General features: G+C 39.1%; 2 protein-coding genes across 2 annotated transcripts; one reads left to right on the plus strand and one right to left on the minus strand.

The window, feature by feature from the left end:
- Positions 1 to 1,788: 1,788 nt before the first annotated feature.
- Positions 1,789 to 6,639, minus strand: zfyve19 (zinc finger, FYVE domain containing 19). The gene is made up of 11 exons (XM_059353700.1): positions 6,405 to 6,639; positions 6,198 to 6,319; positions 6,053 to 6,106; positions 5,569 to 5,735; positions 5,333 to 5,475; positions 5,082 to 5,190; positions 4,720 to 4,938; positions 3,724 to 3,800; positions 3,423 to 3,524; positions 3,174 to 3,337; positions 1,789 to 2,432 (listed from the first exon to the last, which is right to left on the minus strand). The coding sequence occupies exons 1-11, from the start codon at positions 6,456 to 6,458 to the stop codon at positions 2,354 to 2,356; spliced, it is 1,290 nt and encodes a 429-aa protein (XP_059209683.1). The 5' UTR covers positions 6,459 to 6,639; the 3' UTR covers positions 1,789 to 2,353.
- A 55-nt stretch (positions 6,640 to 6,694) lies between these two features.
- On the plus strand, positions 6,695 to 14,041 carry bub1bb (BUB1 mitotic checkpoint serine/threonine kinase Bb). Its single transcript, XM_059353406.1, has 9 exons — positions 6,695 to 6,799; positions 8,619 to 8,783; positions 8,888 to 8,947; positions 9,028 to 9,172; positions 9,267 to 9,463; positions 9,556 to 9,716; positions 12,293 to 12,486; positions 12,565 to 12,665; positions 12,829 to 14,041. Exons 2-9 carry the CDS (start codon positions 8,641 to 8,643, stop codon positions 13,106 to 13,108), a joined length of 1,281 nt encoding a protein of 426 aa, XP_059209389.1. The 5' UTR covers positions 6,695 to 6,799; positions 8,619 to 8,640; the 3' UTR covers positions 13,109 to 14,041.

Below are 14,041 nucleotides of genomic sequence, written 5' to 3' on the forward strand. Positions count from 1 at the left end.
ATGGCCCCATTTAGAAGAAAATAGAAGATAAAGAATCGTATGATTTGGGGCGTGACTACCTTTAATTGACAGGTCACAAACAAGGCCAGCCATCATCAGGAGAGAAGCAGAACAATGTTTATCCATGGCAACGTGTGCGTGTGTGTGTGTGTGTGTAAATAAAAGGACATTTAGCAGTTTGGTCACATAAATTTGACCCTTTCACTGTATTTTCACTTACTAACTGACGCTCCACAGAGTCGCTGTTCAGTTTTCTTAGGTAAGTAACGTGCATTTTGTTTATGTTTTTTGCTAGCCAAAACTAACATCCCAGTTAATGCTCCAGTTAATGCTAACATGAATTAGAAGCGGCTTTGCTCAGTCAAGTTGTCGGTGTCGAGAGGCGTGTAGTCAGTGTTGTCAGATCCATCTCGCTCCTCCACAGTCCAAATATGGTCTGCTCCCCGTATCGGAAACAAGATGGCGACGAGTGTAACGCTGAACTCGATGCTTCCAACGGGCAGTCCACAAACCAATGGGTGACGTCACGGTGACTACGTCCATTATTTATATACAGATGGTATCATCGGGTATTATTCATTCCACACATACAAAGAAATATTGACATGCCCATTAGACCCATCAAATACCAGTTAAACTATCCTGTTGGCACAATTGCTCTTTATAACTGCTCTAAAACACCTTTAAATTATGTCCAACTGTCCAGAGACGACTGCATGTCATTCCAAAAACATAAGCTCCTGTTTTCTGGCGTAAATCTCTAAACGGTGTGATGGAAACAAAGAAGACGTTGACATATCAAGTCTAGGAGTAAACACAGTGAAATCAGCAGCAGGAAGGTCCATTAAGTATGCATCCATTATCCTCGTCCATTTCCTGTCTGTGGTGAGTGTATGACAAGGCCAGACAAGACAAACACAGTAAGGGCCTCCATGCAAACCTTAATGGAGCAAGCTCCCAGAGGGAAGTGTAATTATGGTTTCTCCTCAGTCGGCTTGACAGTAATGCACACTGATGAAACTGCACTCTGGCCTTCTCTCGGCCATACGCACAGGGTCTTTCAGCTCCTCCATTACATTAATTTGCTCCACTCTGTGACACAGGGGCAGTTCACGCTGTAAAACTACACTTCTGACAGCCCGGGACGGGGTTTTTTTTCCAAGTGATGATATCGCACAAAAAAAAAAAAAAAAGAGGATGTGACGCGCCTGACACTTATAATGGAATTACACACAGGGACAAGAAAGGCAATACTCATGTCACACTTGCAGCCAAACATAGATTACAAGAGTGACTGCAGTGCCTGCCAAAAGCAAACAAAGCCCTCAGTAATCCTTTTATACGGACTCCTCTGTACTTCTTCAGTCCAGAGCTGACAGTCTTCTGATAGTGCACATCACCCCAGATGAGCTTGTGATGTGGTGGCTTTATGTACGTGCTGTTAATTCTTTTTTTTCTAATAATCAAATGGTGACAACTGCAAAGCACGCCTAAAATGAGCCTCTGTTGTCTTTGAAAAGTAGGACAAAGTAAGAAAACACTGCAAGTTTCTTATCCTGTTGGACAGTTTAAAACTTTTTGGAGTGTGTGCAGAAGCTTTGCTAAAATACCACAGAAAAATAGGATTTTTACATTTTTATTATTATTATATATAGGGCCTAATGCAAGAAGCGATTTATGAACAAATTTCCTTTTAATTTTTTTTGTATTTACAACGTTTCCATTGATTTGCACGATTCGCCAATGTTTTCTTATTTTTACTCTCACACTAAGATAAGAAAATAACAACTTGTTTTCAGTCAACAAATTCTTTTCATCAAATTCATTGCTGCTGAAGCACTTCTTCTTCTTGCAGTCTTTTTTGTGATATAGTTTAGGATTCATTAACTATAATAATTAACAAGTTATGATGAAGTTGGAATCATCGCTCAGCACACTTGAATACAAGCAGATTTGAATGATTTGGTGCATCTTAATTGTTCTCTTAACAGAGAATTAAGAGAAAATCTCAGGCTCCTACATTAAAGTGTACGTGTACTTCTAGGCTTTGCTTTGCCATAAATTAATTATTGTTTTTTGCAGTTCATTTAGATCCTTGTTAGCAATTACATACACAAGATAATGCTCTCACTGTGGTCTACAGATGCATGTTAACAGCCACTTTAGACGGATTGGATGAAATAAGATGGGGTTAAAATGAAAGGTTCTGGCTTCTTTTAGATAATAGGTAGTGTTTAAATCTTCTGAGACATTGTATTCAGTAATAGGTCACTTAAATCTAAAGCACAAATCTAACAGTGATGACTGACCAGGGCCTGATAAGGCGAACGCCTACAGCAGCACAGTCTCACTATCATGTCTTCCTCTTCTTCTTTGGCGCAGTGTAGTTACTGGTGCGATGCTCCTTCCTGTCAAATTTATCATGTCCTTCCCTGGGGAGATAATGGAGAGTAGATTGATAATTCATCACAATAAATACTTTATATTCATGCTGCTTAACAGTATGGCAACAGCCTGGTGACAATCTATCTGGGTCATGGTATGCATTCCAAATCGCAGCCATCTTTCTTGAGCATCAGAGAAAAGATTTCCACGCAGAGTTCTACCACGAGGCAAAAAACTGTATATATATATTACTGTGCATGAATGAATAGATTCCTATTCATTCATTCCTAAAGTAATTCAACAGTACAATTTTTTATTTAGTTATTTAGTTAGTAAGTCCTGCAGCTCTATGGAAGTATATGGCTTGAAGTGTGAACAGCTCAAAAATGTCTTTTGTGCAGAGGACATAAATTATAGATTTATGCAAGGACATAAATCATTAAAGACAAGAAAAATGCAGTTGATAAATGATAAATTATTTTTAAGTGCCCACAAGTGTCACGAATATTGGTAAATATATAAATACATATTGAAATATTTGCATTTTTTTACAGCATCTCCTGTCCTCTCCCCTCTGCTCTGTGTAAACAGATTTTCGGCGAATAATTGTCACGTGACCCTGCGGGTCAGCAGAATCAATCATGCATTCTTAACCTATGATCCGTTCAAGGACTGTGGGAAAGTTGAAATTCCAACAATAATGCCCGTTTTACTGTTTGCTTTCTACCATAAACTGTGAATTTTTGGCGATTACATAAAGAAAACCAACATTCAGAGGGTTAAGCTACCTGAAGCAGCGGTTGCAGTAAAGGTCTCCATCACATGTGTGACAGCGAATAATGGCATCGTGGTTGCAGATGCAGCACCATGGAAGCTCTTCATCGTCGCTGTCTGATGGCTGATGTGCAACAGCAGCTGGTGAAGTCCTACTCTTTGGTGCTGGAGCCTGCGTCTTTAAAAAAAAAAGAAGAAAAAAAAAAAGACTCTCTAATAGCTGAAAAATGTTATGAATTTGTATTTTGGGGGTTGTTTAGTACCGGTTTCTTGGAAGTTTTCTTCATTTCTGTGTTCTTTGGTCCACTGTGCTCTAAAGGTATGTTGTAGCCACTGGCCTCATCCAGTGCAGCCTCTTCAGAGAGCTGGGACAAAAATCATAAACAGGAATTTCAAAACATGTTATCTTGTTCACATTGTAAATAATTCAAATTGCAAAATAGCAGCCCCTTGTGGCCACCTGAATTAGTCCAGATTCAATCACAATCATCTTTTAAGAGTTCAGCACTTTGTGGAAACAGTTTTATCATGTTTAATGTAAGATAATCTATGTTATACCCAGACCTGTTTTAACACTCTCTTCACAGCTTCTTCCTCAGTTTCCTCCTCACTGTCAGGATGCTGGAAGTCTTCCATTGTAACTGGAAGTGACATGATAATACAATAATGGCTTAAAACTTCTTAAATCGCCACAGTGTTTACAGTTAGAGCCTGTAGCACCCAATGATGTAAAATATGTCCTGTTAATATCATAAAAGTTGGATTTACACCCATTGAAATTGTAATTCAATCCAAAAGTGTTATCAAATGTAATCTTTGGGGGTGAAATTGAGTAAAAGGGAAAAAAGTCTTGGCTTTTAAATGTACTTTAGTATTAAGGACAACCTATTTATTCAATTCAAATTGGTTTTGAAGAAACAAATTTCATAAGATCAGGGGAGGCAAAGGATACTGCTTTATTGCTAAGAGTCACTGCTGACTCAGATGAAAAAATAATTGATTGTTTTGTGTGCCATTAGCCATCTTCTGCAGCCTTTGTCCTCTTCCAATGGAGTGTAATCAAAGATCCACTCTGATCTAATGGACAATCCTTAGAAAACAGCCAATCAGAACGGGTAAGGGCGGGTTGTTTTCCAATTGATAACGATTTTAATTCAGTGCATCTTTGCCTGATAACAAATCTCAAACTATTTATGTTTCAAAACATAAAATCTGTGTCAAATGTTAGTGTTTTCAGTTGGCTAACATCAAAATAACATTATTAGAAATGCTGTATACTTGCACACTAAACATACTTTTTTAAACATTATTATTCATCAGAATTATTATATCATCAGTTTAAAAAGAAAGAAGAAGAGAACACACCTGAAATGGCATTTTATTACAATATTGGTGAAATTACTACACTATTGAGATTTAAAACATGTTCGAACAGGTGCAAATTGTATTAAATTCTAATGCTTTTTAGAAATAAATTATTATATTATTGGGTGCTACTGGGCTACATGTAAAAGTAAGAATAACGTTAAGAAAGTGGCACATTAAGATCTCTATGTGTACCTTTGTCTGGGTCTTGCCCTTTCAGCTGCGCCATCCTTTTGGCCATGTGCAGGATCTGATCCTGAGAATGGCACTCCTTCCTCAGCTCCTCCATGGCCTCCTCAAGGATACGGGCCTTCTCAACCTCCAGCTGCTTGTCTGCCTCCTGGTTCTCCTCCAAATTCTCATCCAATGTTCCCCCCTCCCCCTTGTTCAGGTCATTCATACGGCCATCTACACCTGCAGAAAAATGGAGATTACTTGGCTTTTGGTGTCAGAATTAAGTTGTGGTATAATTGATATAACATACATAAGACTAAAATCTGACTACATCATTCATTATTAATTTAATTTGGGATAAAATCGATAAAACACATGATTACTGCATTCAGGATTTGATTGCTGGTCGTCTATGGCAGCTTCCTCTGTCATCTGAGTAATCAGATCATTGGCTTGTTCAGTCTGAGTCCTGTTATCTGGAGGACGGTGCATCTGTGCAGATGAGCACAGAAGTACATATAACGGTAAGCATTTATAGCAAACTACTAGTATGCAAATGCTCCTCAAATGCTTTAACTTGTCTATACTACAAGGATCAATATGTTACAAACAAGTGAGAAGAGGTTTGGCTCACAGGTGGAGGAGCTTGAGATGGTGGATTCTGACCCCGCAGAACTGCCAGACGGTCCTCCATCTCTCCTAAAGAAGGCACTGGCTGGCTGGGAGCTTTGAGAGCAGCAAGGCGAGACTCCAGCTCCTTATCAGAGGGGACAGACTCTGAAGAAGCAATAAAAAGACAAAATGTACTAATATATTTGTCGGATCAAATAAAAATGGAAAATGCTGGAGAAAAAAATCTAATTTCAATACTTGGTGTAGTGTCCTCCTTCAGCCTTCTAAGTCTTTCAGCAATAGCCTGATCTTCTTTACTCAGGCCTTTGGTTGGTACATGGCCTGCTTTACTGTTTCTGTTGCCTCCTTGTGCAAGAGGCTGGGCCTGCTGTCCCTGCTGTTTGGCCTCAAGTGCAGCGACCCGTCTATGAAAGAAACATGAACTTTAGATACCCTGAAACTGCCATGTTGAAAGATTTTTTTCAGTTTTTTCAAATCTGATCATGTTACGCATCAATGATTCATAATTTTGACTGTTAACATATACAATGCTGCTGCAAATGCCATTCATTCAGATCCATATCATCACAGTTGATGCACTTTTTCTCCTGTAGGCTTGATTATCCTCCTACTTGAATATAGCAATGCACAGAGCTCTGGGTACTTGCACTCCACTGTACATTGTAATTTTTTTATTTAGTGTGTTTATTGTCTTTGTAAATGCTTTGTATTGTATTCTTACTTTTTGTAATTTTCAGGAGGAGACCATTTACCAGCATTGTTTGAAGATTCTCCACTGAAAAATACAGAAGTGAGAATGAGAAACAATTCTTATTAACACTAATAAATGACCCCATTCATATTATTTTGCATTGTTTGACCTTTACCTTGTCAGATTACCATGGCACTGTTTGCAGACCTTCTGCTGGGTGTTGCCACAGCGAGGCACCACAGCACTGAAAGTCAAACAGCTGGAGCAGAAGGAGCGGCCGCAGCTCTTACAGCCCAGCTGTGAGGATAATGCAACGTAAATTACACACTTATTACGTTTAGGTGTACAGCTACGTGATAAATATTAGCCATGAAGGTCTTACCTCCTTCTTGAAGAGGCTGAACTTTGATGCACAACAATAACAACGGTTGTCCATGTCGACACGTGTGCAGAGTCATGCGACAGGCAATTATAAGTTGAATGTTATTCCTGTAGCAGTTGTATAAGTGAAGAAAAATTACCCCATCGACAAAAATGTTGCAGCTATCTACCTATTTTCAACCTTTCAACGTTTCTGTAATCACAACAGGAACTATACCGGAAGACGCATTATGACGTATACTACGGTTTCCTGTTACTGGTTTCCTCCAATCAGCTTCCTGCAAATTGTGACGCGGCCCTTGTTCAAAACAGAGAACCGACCGATGACCAGATTTTGTTTCACCGCTGTACCTGTAACAATCTGAGGGGGGAAGACCAAAGGAGGCCTCTTTAGCGGTATGAAATACCACACATTTGTAGATTATTAGTTTTTGTTTGTGTATGACTGGCAGATTTAGCGAAATTTCGCGAACGAGGACAGAAGTGACCGCGCTAAACGCCGATTTTCGCTAACGTTAGCGTGCTAGCCTCCTGACGTCATCCATTAATTTACGTTAGAAAATAAACTGTATTTGTATTTCAACTAGGACACCAGAAACACCAGTTTGGTCATGGATGTAAGATGATGGCGACAATAAATAGCTACCGGTAGTTGTATTTGTGTTAGATGTTGTGTTGCATAACGTCACCCTGTTAAAATAATCGCCTAACTCATTTTTTCAAGTTTTGCAGGAAACACAAAAAACTTCACCAAAAATGTAACATACGGCATTTATTGATCATTTCACTCAAAAACGATATAAATAAGGATGGCTATTGGCATAGTAATAACACTGTGTAAATTATGTAACTTAAGAGAAATAAATGACTTAGGCAATTGTTTGAACATGCCTTTGTGACTTAAGCAAGATATGGTAACACTTTATTTTGAAGGTGTCTACATAAGAGTCACACAAGCCTGTCAGAAACATGACATGACAAGTATCATGAGCAATAATGTTACTTCAAAGTGTTCTAGCTCTTCTTTGCTGGGTTCTTATCTGATACCTATGAATGTGGCAAATTGTCAAAGGAGTGATGATCTTAAAGGGGTAAAATCACATGATCTGATCAACTGAGGATATAGGCAATTTTACCATAGGTGGCCGGCGAAATGAGGAGATGATTTAGGCAAAAAAACAATTTTGACAAAAAATTAGTTAGCCGATTATTTTAACAGTGTGACAATAAGTTGCTAACATACATTTTTACCAACGTTGTAAATCACACAAATATCTCTCTGTATTTTTTATGTTATTAATCGCACGGTAACTCTCTGAACCCCAACACCAGCCGTTTCAGGGCATTTTGTGCTCACTGTGGCCTTGTTTTTCACTGCAATATATAAAATATTTATAAAATATACTAAGTACTATAATACTACTATATTATAGTACTATAATAAAGTCCTGCAACTCTATGGAATCAGCACAGTCATGCCCAGAAGTGAGAACAGCAACAAAAATGTCTTACGCAGAATAACACAGTAATAAAGACATAAATCATAGAAAAGAAAAAACGCAAGTTATCTTTTTTTACATTGCAATATATATACATATGTATGTACTTCCGTAACCTATGATCTGTTCAATGACAGTTTGTTTTTACAATTTATTTCCATGATAAATGGTGTATTTTTTGGCGATCTCTTAAAGAAAACATACTTTTTAATTGTGAGGTTCAGAGATAAATCAAGGCTCAAATTCTGTCAGTTAATGTCGATGTGGTCAGTGTGTTTGAAACACATATACACCTGGTTATTTGGGTGATTTAAACTGCTTCACTAAACATGATAATAATAGACGTGACACATACAAAACTGGTGGGGGGTTGCAAAAATGTCAAATCATATTTATAGCTTTATGTACCCTCCATATGCTAATATTCTTTGCTCCAATGTCCTGAATAATGTTTCAGTTTGAGCACCCAGACACAAATTTCAGCTTGAATCACAACCACAGTTATATTGATAAATATATGTATATAATATGGATCAATATATTGACAAGCAATAGTTATATGGCACAGTTCAGGCATTAACTTGTATGAAGTGATATAATAATTAAACAGTGCTATAAGAAGCAACAAGTCAGGTTGACAATGCAAGATAAATTGTCAAAGCATAGTGAAACTATGTTGAAATATGTTGTGTATGTGTCTGTCTGTTGGTCTGTAGGCATCCAGTTCTAATTTCGACCATGGCAGAAGGAGGAGATGTTGAATGGGAGCTAAGCAAAGAAAACATCCAGCCACTGCGGCGGGGCAGAACCATATCAGCCTTACATCAGGCCCTCAGTCAACAACAGGACGGACTCAGCTCTGCCATCAACCAGCAGAGACAGTATGGATGATCTATAAAACATTGTGCCCCGATTGGGTGACAGCTTTTTTTCCCCAGCAGTTTCAACATGATGATGGAGGTTTCTTTGCTTTTTATTTCTCCAGGGCCTTTGAGTCCGAGCTGCGAATGTACGATGGAAATGATCCACTCGATGTTTGGGATCGGTAAGTCAAAAATGTCAAGTTTTATAGGTACTGCCCTTAAAAGTGAGAGGTTAATCCACACATGGTTCTGTCTTTCACAGGTATATTAAGTGGACAGAGCAAACCTTCCCTCAGGGAGGAAAGGAGAGCAATCTGGTTGCGCTGTTGGAACAAGTTGTGGGCAGATTCACAGAGGAAAAGAAATATCATGAAGACCCTCGCTATGTTGACCTCTGGATCAAATTTGTACGTGCAACATTGTCACCTCTGACTATTTCTTCTACTTCAACAAACTAATGCAGCGTTAATTGCTTATGCCATACATGTGTATTGTCATTAGGCAGAGAACTGCCAGGAGCCGTTGGACATTTACAGGTACATGCAAGCACAGGGAATCGGAGTGACACAGGCATCTCTGTACATCGCTTGGTCTGAAGAGTACGAGAATCAGGGCAACAGTCGAAAAGCAGACCTGGTCTACCAGGAAGGATTCAAGAAGTGTGCGGAGCCGCATGATAAGCTACTGCAATTTCACAAGTACGGACTTATCCAGTAAAGTTTTAGGTATAATTTTAAAATGCAAAATATTGGTGTAAATCACAACTTTCTTTTTGTATTGTCATTCGTAGTGCTTTGCAGGCGCGCGTGTCCCGACAGGTGATGATGAATGTGGAGGAGGATAGTGACGACGAGCCGAAACAACCTGAGAGAGTTTCTCTTGCTGAACTCAAACACAGAGGGAAGAAAAAGGCCATTGCTCCAATCAACAGAGTGGGGCCAGCAATCAGAAGTAAGTATACGAACATATGAACGTTTAAAGCAGGTGTTACCAGTCCTCCAGCATTTTTTAAATTTCAACATTAATTAATCCACCAGTGAGATTGGAACATGTGTTTTCTTTGAAGTATTACCAATTTATTGCCAATTTATCGTAGGAAGAAAACAGGCATTATAGTCAGACTTTGAACTTTCCAACAGTCCCTTGAACAGATCATAGGTTATGAAAGTTTCCATTAGAAAAAAATTGCCTAAAATAAACTGTGATCTAGATCCTGTTAAAAACATTAAATTCTGCTCCTCGGCGACACTGTGAAGCTATGATTTATTCTGCTGAGACGAACGGTCACGTGACAAATTTTCACTGAAAATCTGTTTACACAGTGCTGAGAGGACAGGAGAGGCTTTAAGTAGATGGTGTAGAAATGCAAATAGTTCAATATGTACAGTAGTTTTCAATATAATAGCAGTTGAATATGACTTACAAGATTAATCCAGCTTTTTAGTATATTTTTTATTGCTACATGGCAAACAAGGTACCAGTAGGTGCAGTAGATTCTCAGAAAACCAACAAGACCCAGCATTCGTGATACCCACGCTCTTAAGGCTGTGCAATTGGGCAATTAGTTGAAAGTGGTGTGTTCAAAAAAAATAGCAGTGTCTGCCTTTGACTTTACAAACACAAAACTCAGAACTGCTTTACGGAGGATTGTCTTATATGTTTTAAGACTGTCCTGCCAGATTAAAAGAAATTCATCCAGCTTAGTTGAACGCCATTTCCTTTCGAGCTTTCGTGAAATTTGCTTCAGTTCACGGGTTTGAGAATTGTACCATGGAGTTAACTTTTTCTGTTTTATTATTTTCTTTTTTAGTGGGGCAATAAAATCTAGCGTTGTTCGCAGTGAATCTGCAGTACTGTCGACAAAGTTATCAATTAGGGAGGGACTGAAGTTAACATAGTCCTCTATTATGTTGGAGCATGACAAAGAGTTAAAGACAGGTGGAATCGCTTCCTTGAACTTAGCTACAGCACTATCAGATAGACATCTAGTGTAGAAACTCTTGCTTATTAGCGAGTAGTCCAGTAGCAGGACTTCAAAAGTTATTAAATAATAACTTTTAAAACTATTAAATGTTCCATTTCAATCCCATACGTCAGCACAAGGTCGAGGGTGTGGTTAAAAGAGTGAGTGGCTTCATGAACTTTCTGATTAAAGCCAATCGAATATAATAAGGAGATAAAAGCAGTACTAAGGCTATCATTATCAACGTCAACATGAATATTAAAATCACCTACAATAATTACCTTATCTGCAATTAGTACTAGGCTTGATAAAAACTTGTGATAAATGAGAATTGTGATAAAAATTCTGAATATGGACCGGGACGCCGGTAAACTGTGACAAATAGGATTGGCTGTTGGTTTTTCCAGGTTGGGTGTGAAAGACTGAGAACAAGGCATTCAAATGAGTTATAGCTTAATTTAGGTTTTGGGGTAATTAGAAGGTTTGACTCGTATATCGCTGCAACTCCTCCTCCTCGGCCTGTGCCACGAGGGATATGAGTATTAATATGACTAGGGGGAGTAGATTAATTTAGGCTGACATATTCTTCATCACGCAGCCAGGTTTCAGTTAGACAAAGTAAGTCAATATTGCAATCTGATATTAACTCATTTACTAATAAAGCTTTAGATGATAAGGATCTAATGTTTAAGAGTCCACATTTAATTATTTGGGGTTTTTGTTTATTTGCAGTTGAAGTTTCAATTTTTATCAGGTTATTTTGGGTAACTCCTCTTCTGATAGAACCTGGTTTAAATAACTTAGCTTTGGGAGGACGGGGGACAGACACAGTCTCTATGGGGTTTTGGGTGGATGACTGCTCAAAGGGAAAGGCAGAGAAGTGTTTTACACTGCGACTCTGCCTCCTGGTCTCAACTCTGACTTGTCACGGGTTTGGACCGCTAATAAACTTGGTCAGGTTGCTAGATATGAGAGCGGCTCCATCCAAAGTGGGATGAACACCATCTCTCCTAATAAGACCAGATCTCCTCCAGAAAGTTTGCCAATGATTAACGAAGCCCACGTTGTTTGCTGGACACCACCTCGACAACCAGCGCTGGAGCGATGAAATGCGGCTACACATATCCCAGTCCTGCTGGGGCGTACATATCACGAATGCTGGGTCTTGTTGGTTTTCTGAGAATCTACTGCACCTACTGGTACCTTGTTTGCCATGTAGCAATAAAAAATCTATCAAAAACCTGAATTAATCTTAAGTCACATTGGACTGCTATTATTTTGAACACAACTGTATAACATGTGGAGACCCAATGTTCTTTTCTGATAATAATGACACTTGTAGGCACTTGGTAGAGTTGCCTTTTCTTTTTTGTATGATTTATGTCATTATTATTCTGCACACAAAAAACGTGTTGTATGATTGAGCTGATTCCATAAAGGTGAAGGACTTGTATATTGCAGTGAAATAAGGCCAAAGTAAGTATAGTGTAAAAAGAGCATAAAAACGCCCTGAAACAGCTTGTTGGGGTTCAGAGTGTTAAAAAAGTGTTAAATCCCTATACAGGTACTTCTGGAGGCATGCAGTCACACAATGCCCCGGTCCTCGGCAATATTTCAAACAGTCGCTTGGTGGTCTTTGATGAGAACAAGGCTCAAAGTGCAGACCCCTCAGAGCCAAACTCGGAGCCTTGGATGGCCCCGCCCACTTCCAGGGCAAAGGAGAACGAGCAGAAGCCTGGGAAGTGGACTAACGTCAAGGTATGAGACAAGCAGGTGTTGTGTGACTTGATTTTAATGAGTGGAGTGTAATACAGCGATGGTGTGTTTTTACCACAGGTTCCCCAAAAGTCTAAATTTGGACATACTGTTATGGCCCCGCCACCTCCCAAACCCACCTTCCAACCATTTGTTGAGGAATCAGACCTGCCGGCAACAATGTGAGTGACGATATCACATCATGTGTTGAAGTCATGAGACAGTTATCATTAGTTTCGGCCTGGCCAAGTTGGAGCCCTATCGATGACTTATTTCCATTTTAACTCAGGTTACGCTACGAAGATTTGTTGGATTTAATTTGGCATCTTTCTTCTACCCCTTCAGGACTCCTTGTAAGATCAACCCGGCAGTGAACACCGTTTTATCAGCACGTAAGCCCTGCAGAGAAGAAACTCCTCTTAAGAGACTACAGGAGCACCAGCAGCAACAGAAGGAAGCAGAATCTGGACAGTCCCAGGAGCAGAGCATGTACTGTAAAGAGCTGCTGCTCAGCGGCGCCTCCGAATTCTGCTTTGAGGAACTGCGTGCCGAACGCTACTTCAAAAAGGTCACGCAGGAGGTCGGAAATCAGAAGGATGAGGCAAATACAGGTGCTTCAAACTGATGCAACCTAAGACTCACAAGTTTGAACTTTTCTAGTCTTTCAAGATATTTTTTTTTTACCTTGTATCATGTAGTTACTGCTATACATTGTTTTTTATCCCTGCTGTAAATATTTTTTCTTGGAGCTACAGATACTCAAAAAGCTTTTTAGAAACCTTTTTAGATGTGGCATTTTAGTTTTGTTGGATTCAGTGGGAACAAATATACAATGTTAATTAAATCCAGTTGAAATACTACAATCTGCAAAAACTAAACATGACATGGATGACATAAATAATTACACAATTTCAACAAACAAAAGAAATAATATTTGCTTTGCAAGCTTCATTCAGACAAGATCTGCTGGCCTGGTGAAAATACCCGTAATCCCATTCATTTGAGTGGGCATAGTGCATTTAGGCTGCCGTGGAAAAGTTGAAACAGATTGAACTTTTGGAGAAACACAACCTGACATCACACCAATCTCCTAACCAGTGAGTTAACATCTTTTCACCTTGCCGCAATGTGATGGGTGCCGAAGATGATGTCAGTACAAGAAAGTTTAAAAAAGTGAGGGTAAAGAATAAAAGACAAACACTTACCCCCAACTGCACACAACTGAGCCATTAAAGTGACACCACAGTACAACCCTGCAGCCTAATGTTTCTACTCTTTGTAAATAGTCATATTAAAGATTTTTGTTCACCACAGCTCGAGTCTCTGCTGCAGAAATACTAACACTTTTTCCTAATTTCCTGCTGACTGCTTTTTTTTTTTAACTGCCATGTTCTTAAGAACAATGTTGTTGTTTTTCTTGTTCAGTGTTTCTTGACCAGAAGTTTCAGTACAATTCCAACAAAGATGCTTCAGTGAGGCAAGTTTAATGTCTCAGTCTGAGTGAAATGTCCCTTCAAGGCCATGTACCATTGGTGGTCAATAAACAAGTTAAAATGTT

The sequence above is a fragment of the Centropristis striata genome, chromosome 16 (genome assembly GCF_030273125.1).
Source record: "Centropristis striata isolate RG_2023a ecotype Rhode Island chromosome 16, C.striata_1.0, whole genome shotgun sequence".
NCBI lineage: Eukaryota > Metazoa > Chordata > Actinopteri > Perciformes > Serranidae > Centropristis > Centropristis striata.

Coding starts and splice junctions, on each gene's coding strand:
- zfyve19 (XM_059353700.1), bottom strand. CDS start 6,458: ATGGACAACCGTTGTTATTGTTGTGCATCAAAGTTCAGCCTCTTCAAG. Junction 4,939..5,081: donor GCAATCAAATCCTGAATGCA/GTAATCATGTGT, acceptor ATTTTTCTGCAG/GTGTAGATGGCCGTATGAAT. Junction 3,338..3,422: donor AGAAAACTTCCAAGAAACCG/GTACTAAACAAC, acceptor TTTTTTTTAAAG/ACGCAGGCTCCAGCACCAAA.
- bub1bb (XM_059353406.1), top strand. CDS start 8,641: ATGGCAGAAGGAGGAGATGTTGAATGGGAGCTAAGCAAAGAAAACATC. Junction 8,784..8,887: donor GCCATCAACCAGCAGAGACA/GTATGGATGATC, acceptor TTATTTCTCCAG/GGCCTTTGAGTCCGAGCTGC. Junction 12,487..12,564: donor GGAAGTGGACTAACGTCAAG/GTATGAGACAAG, acceptor TTTTTACCACAG/GTTCCCCAAAAGTCTAAATT.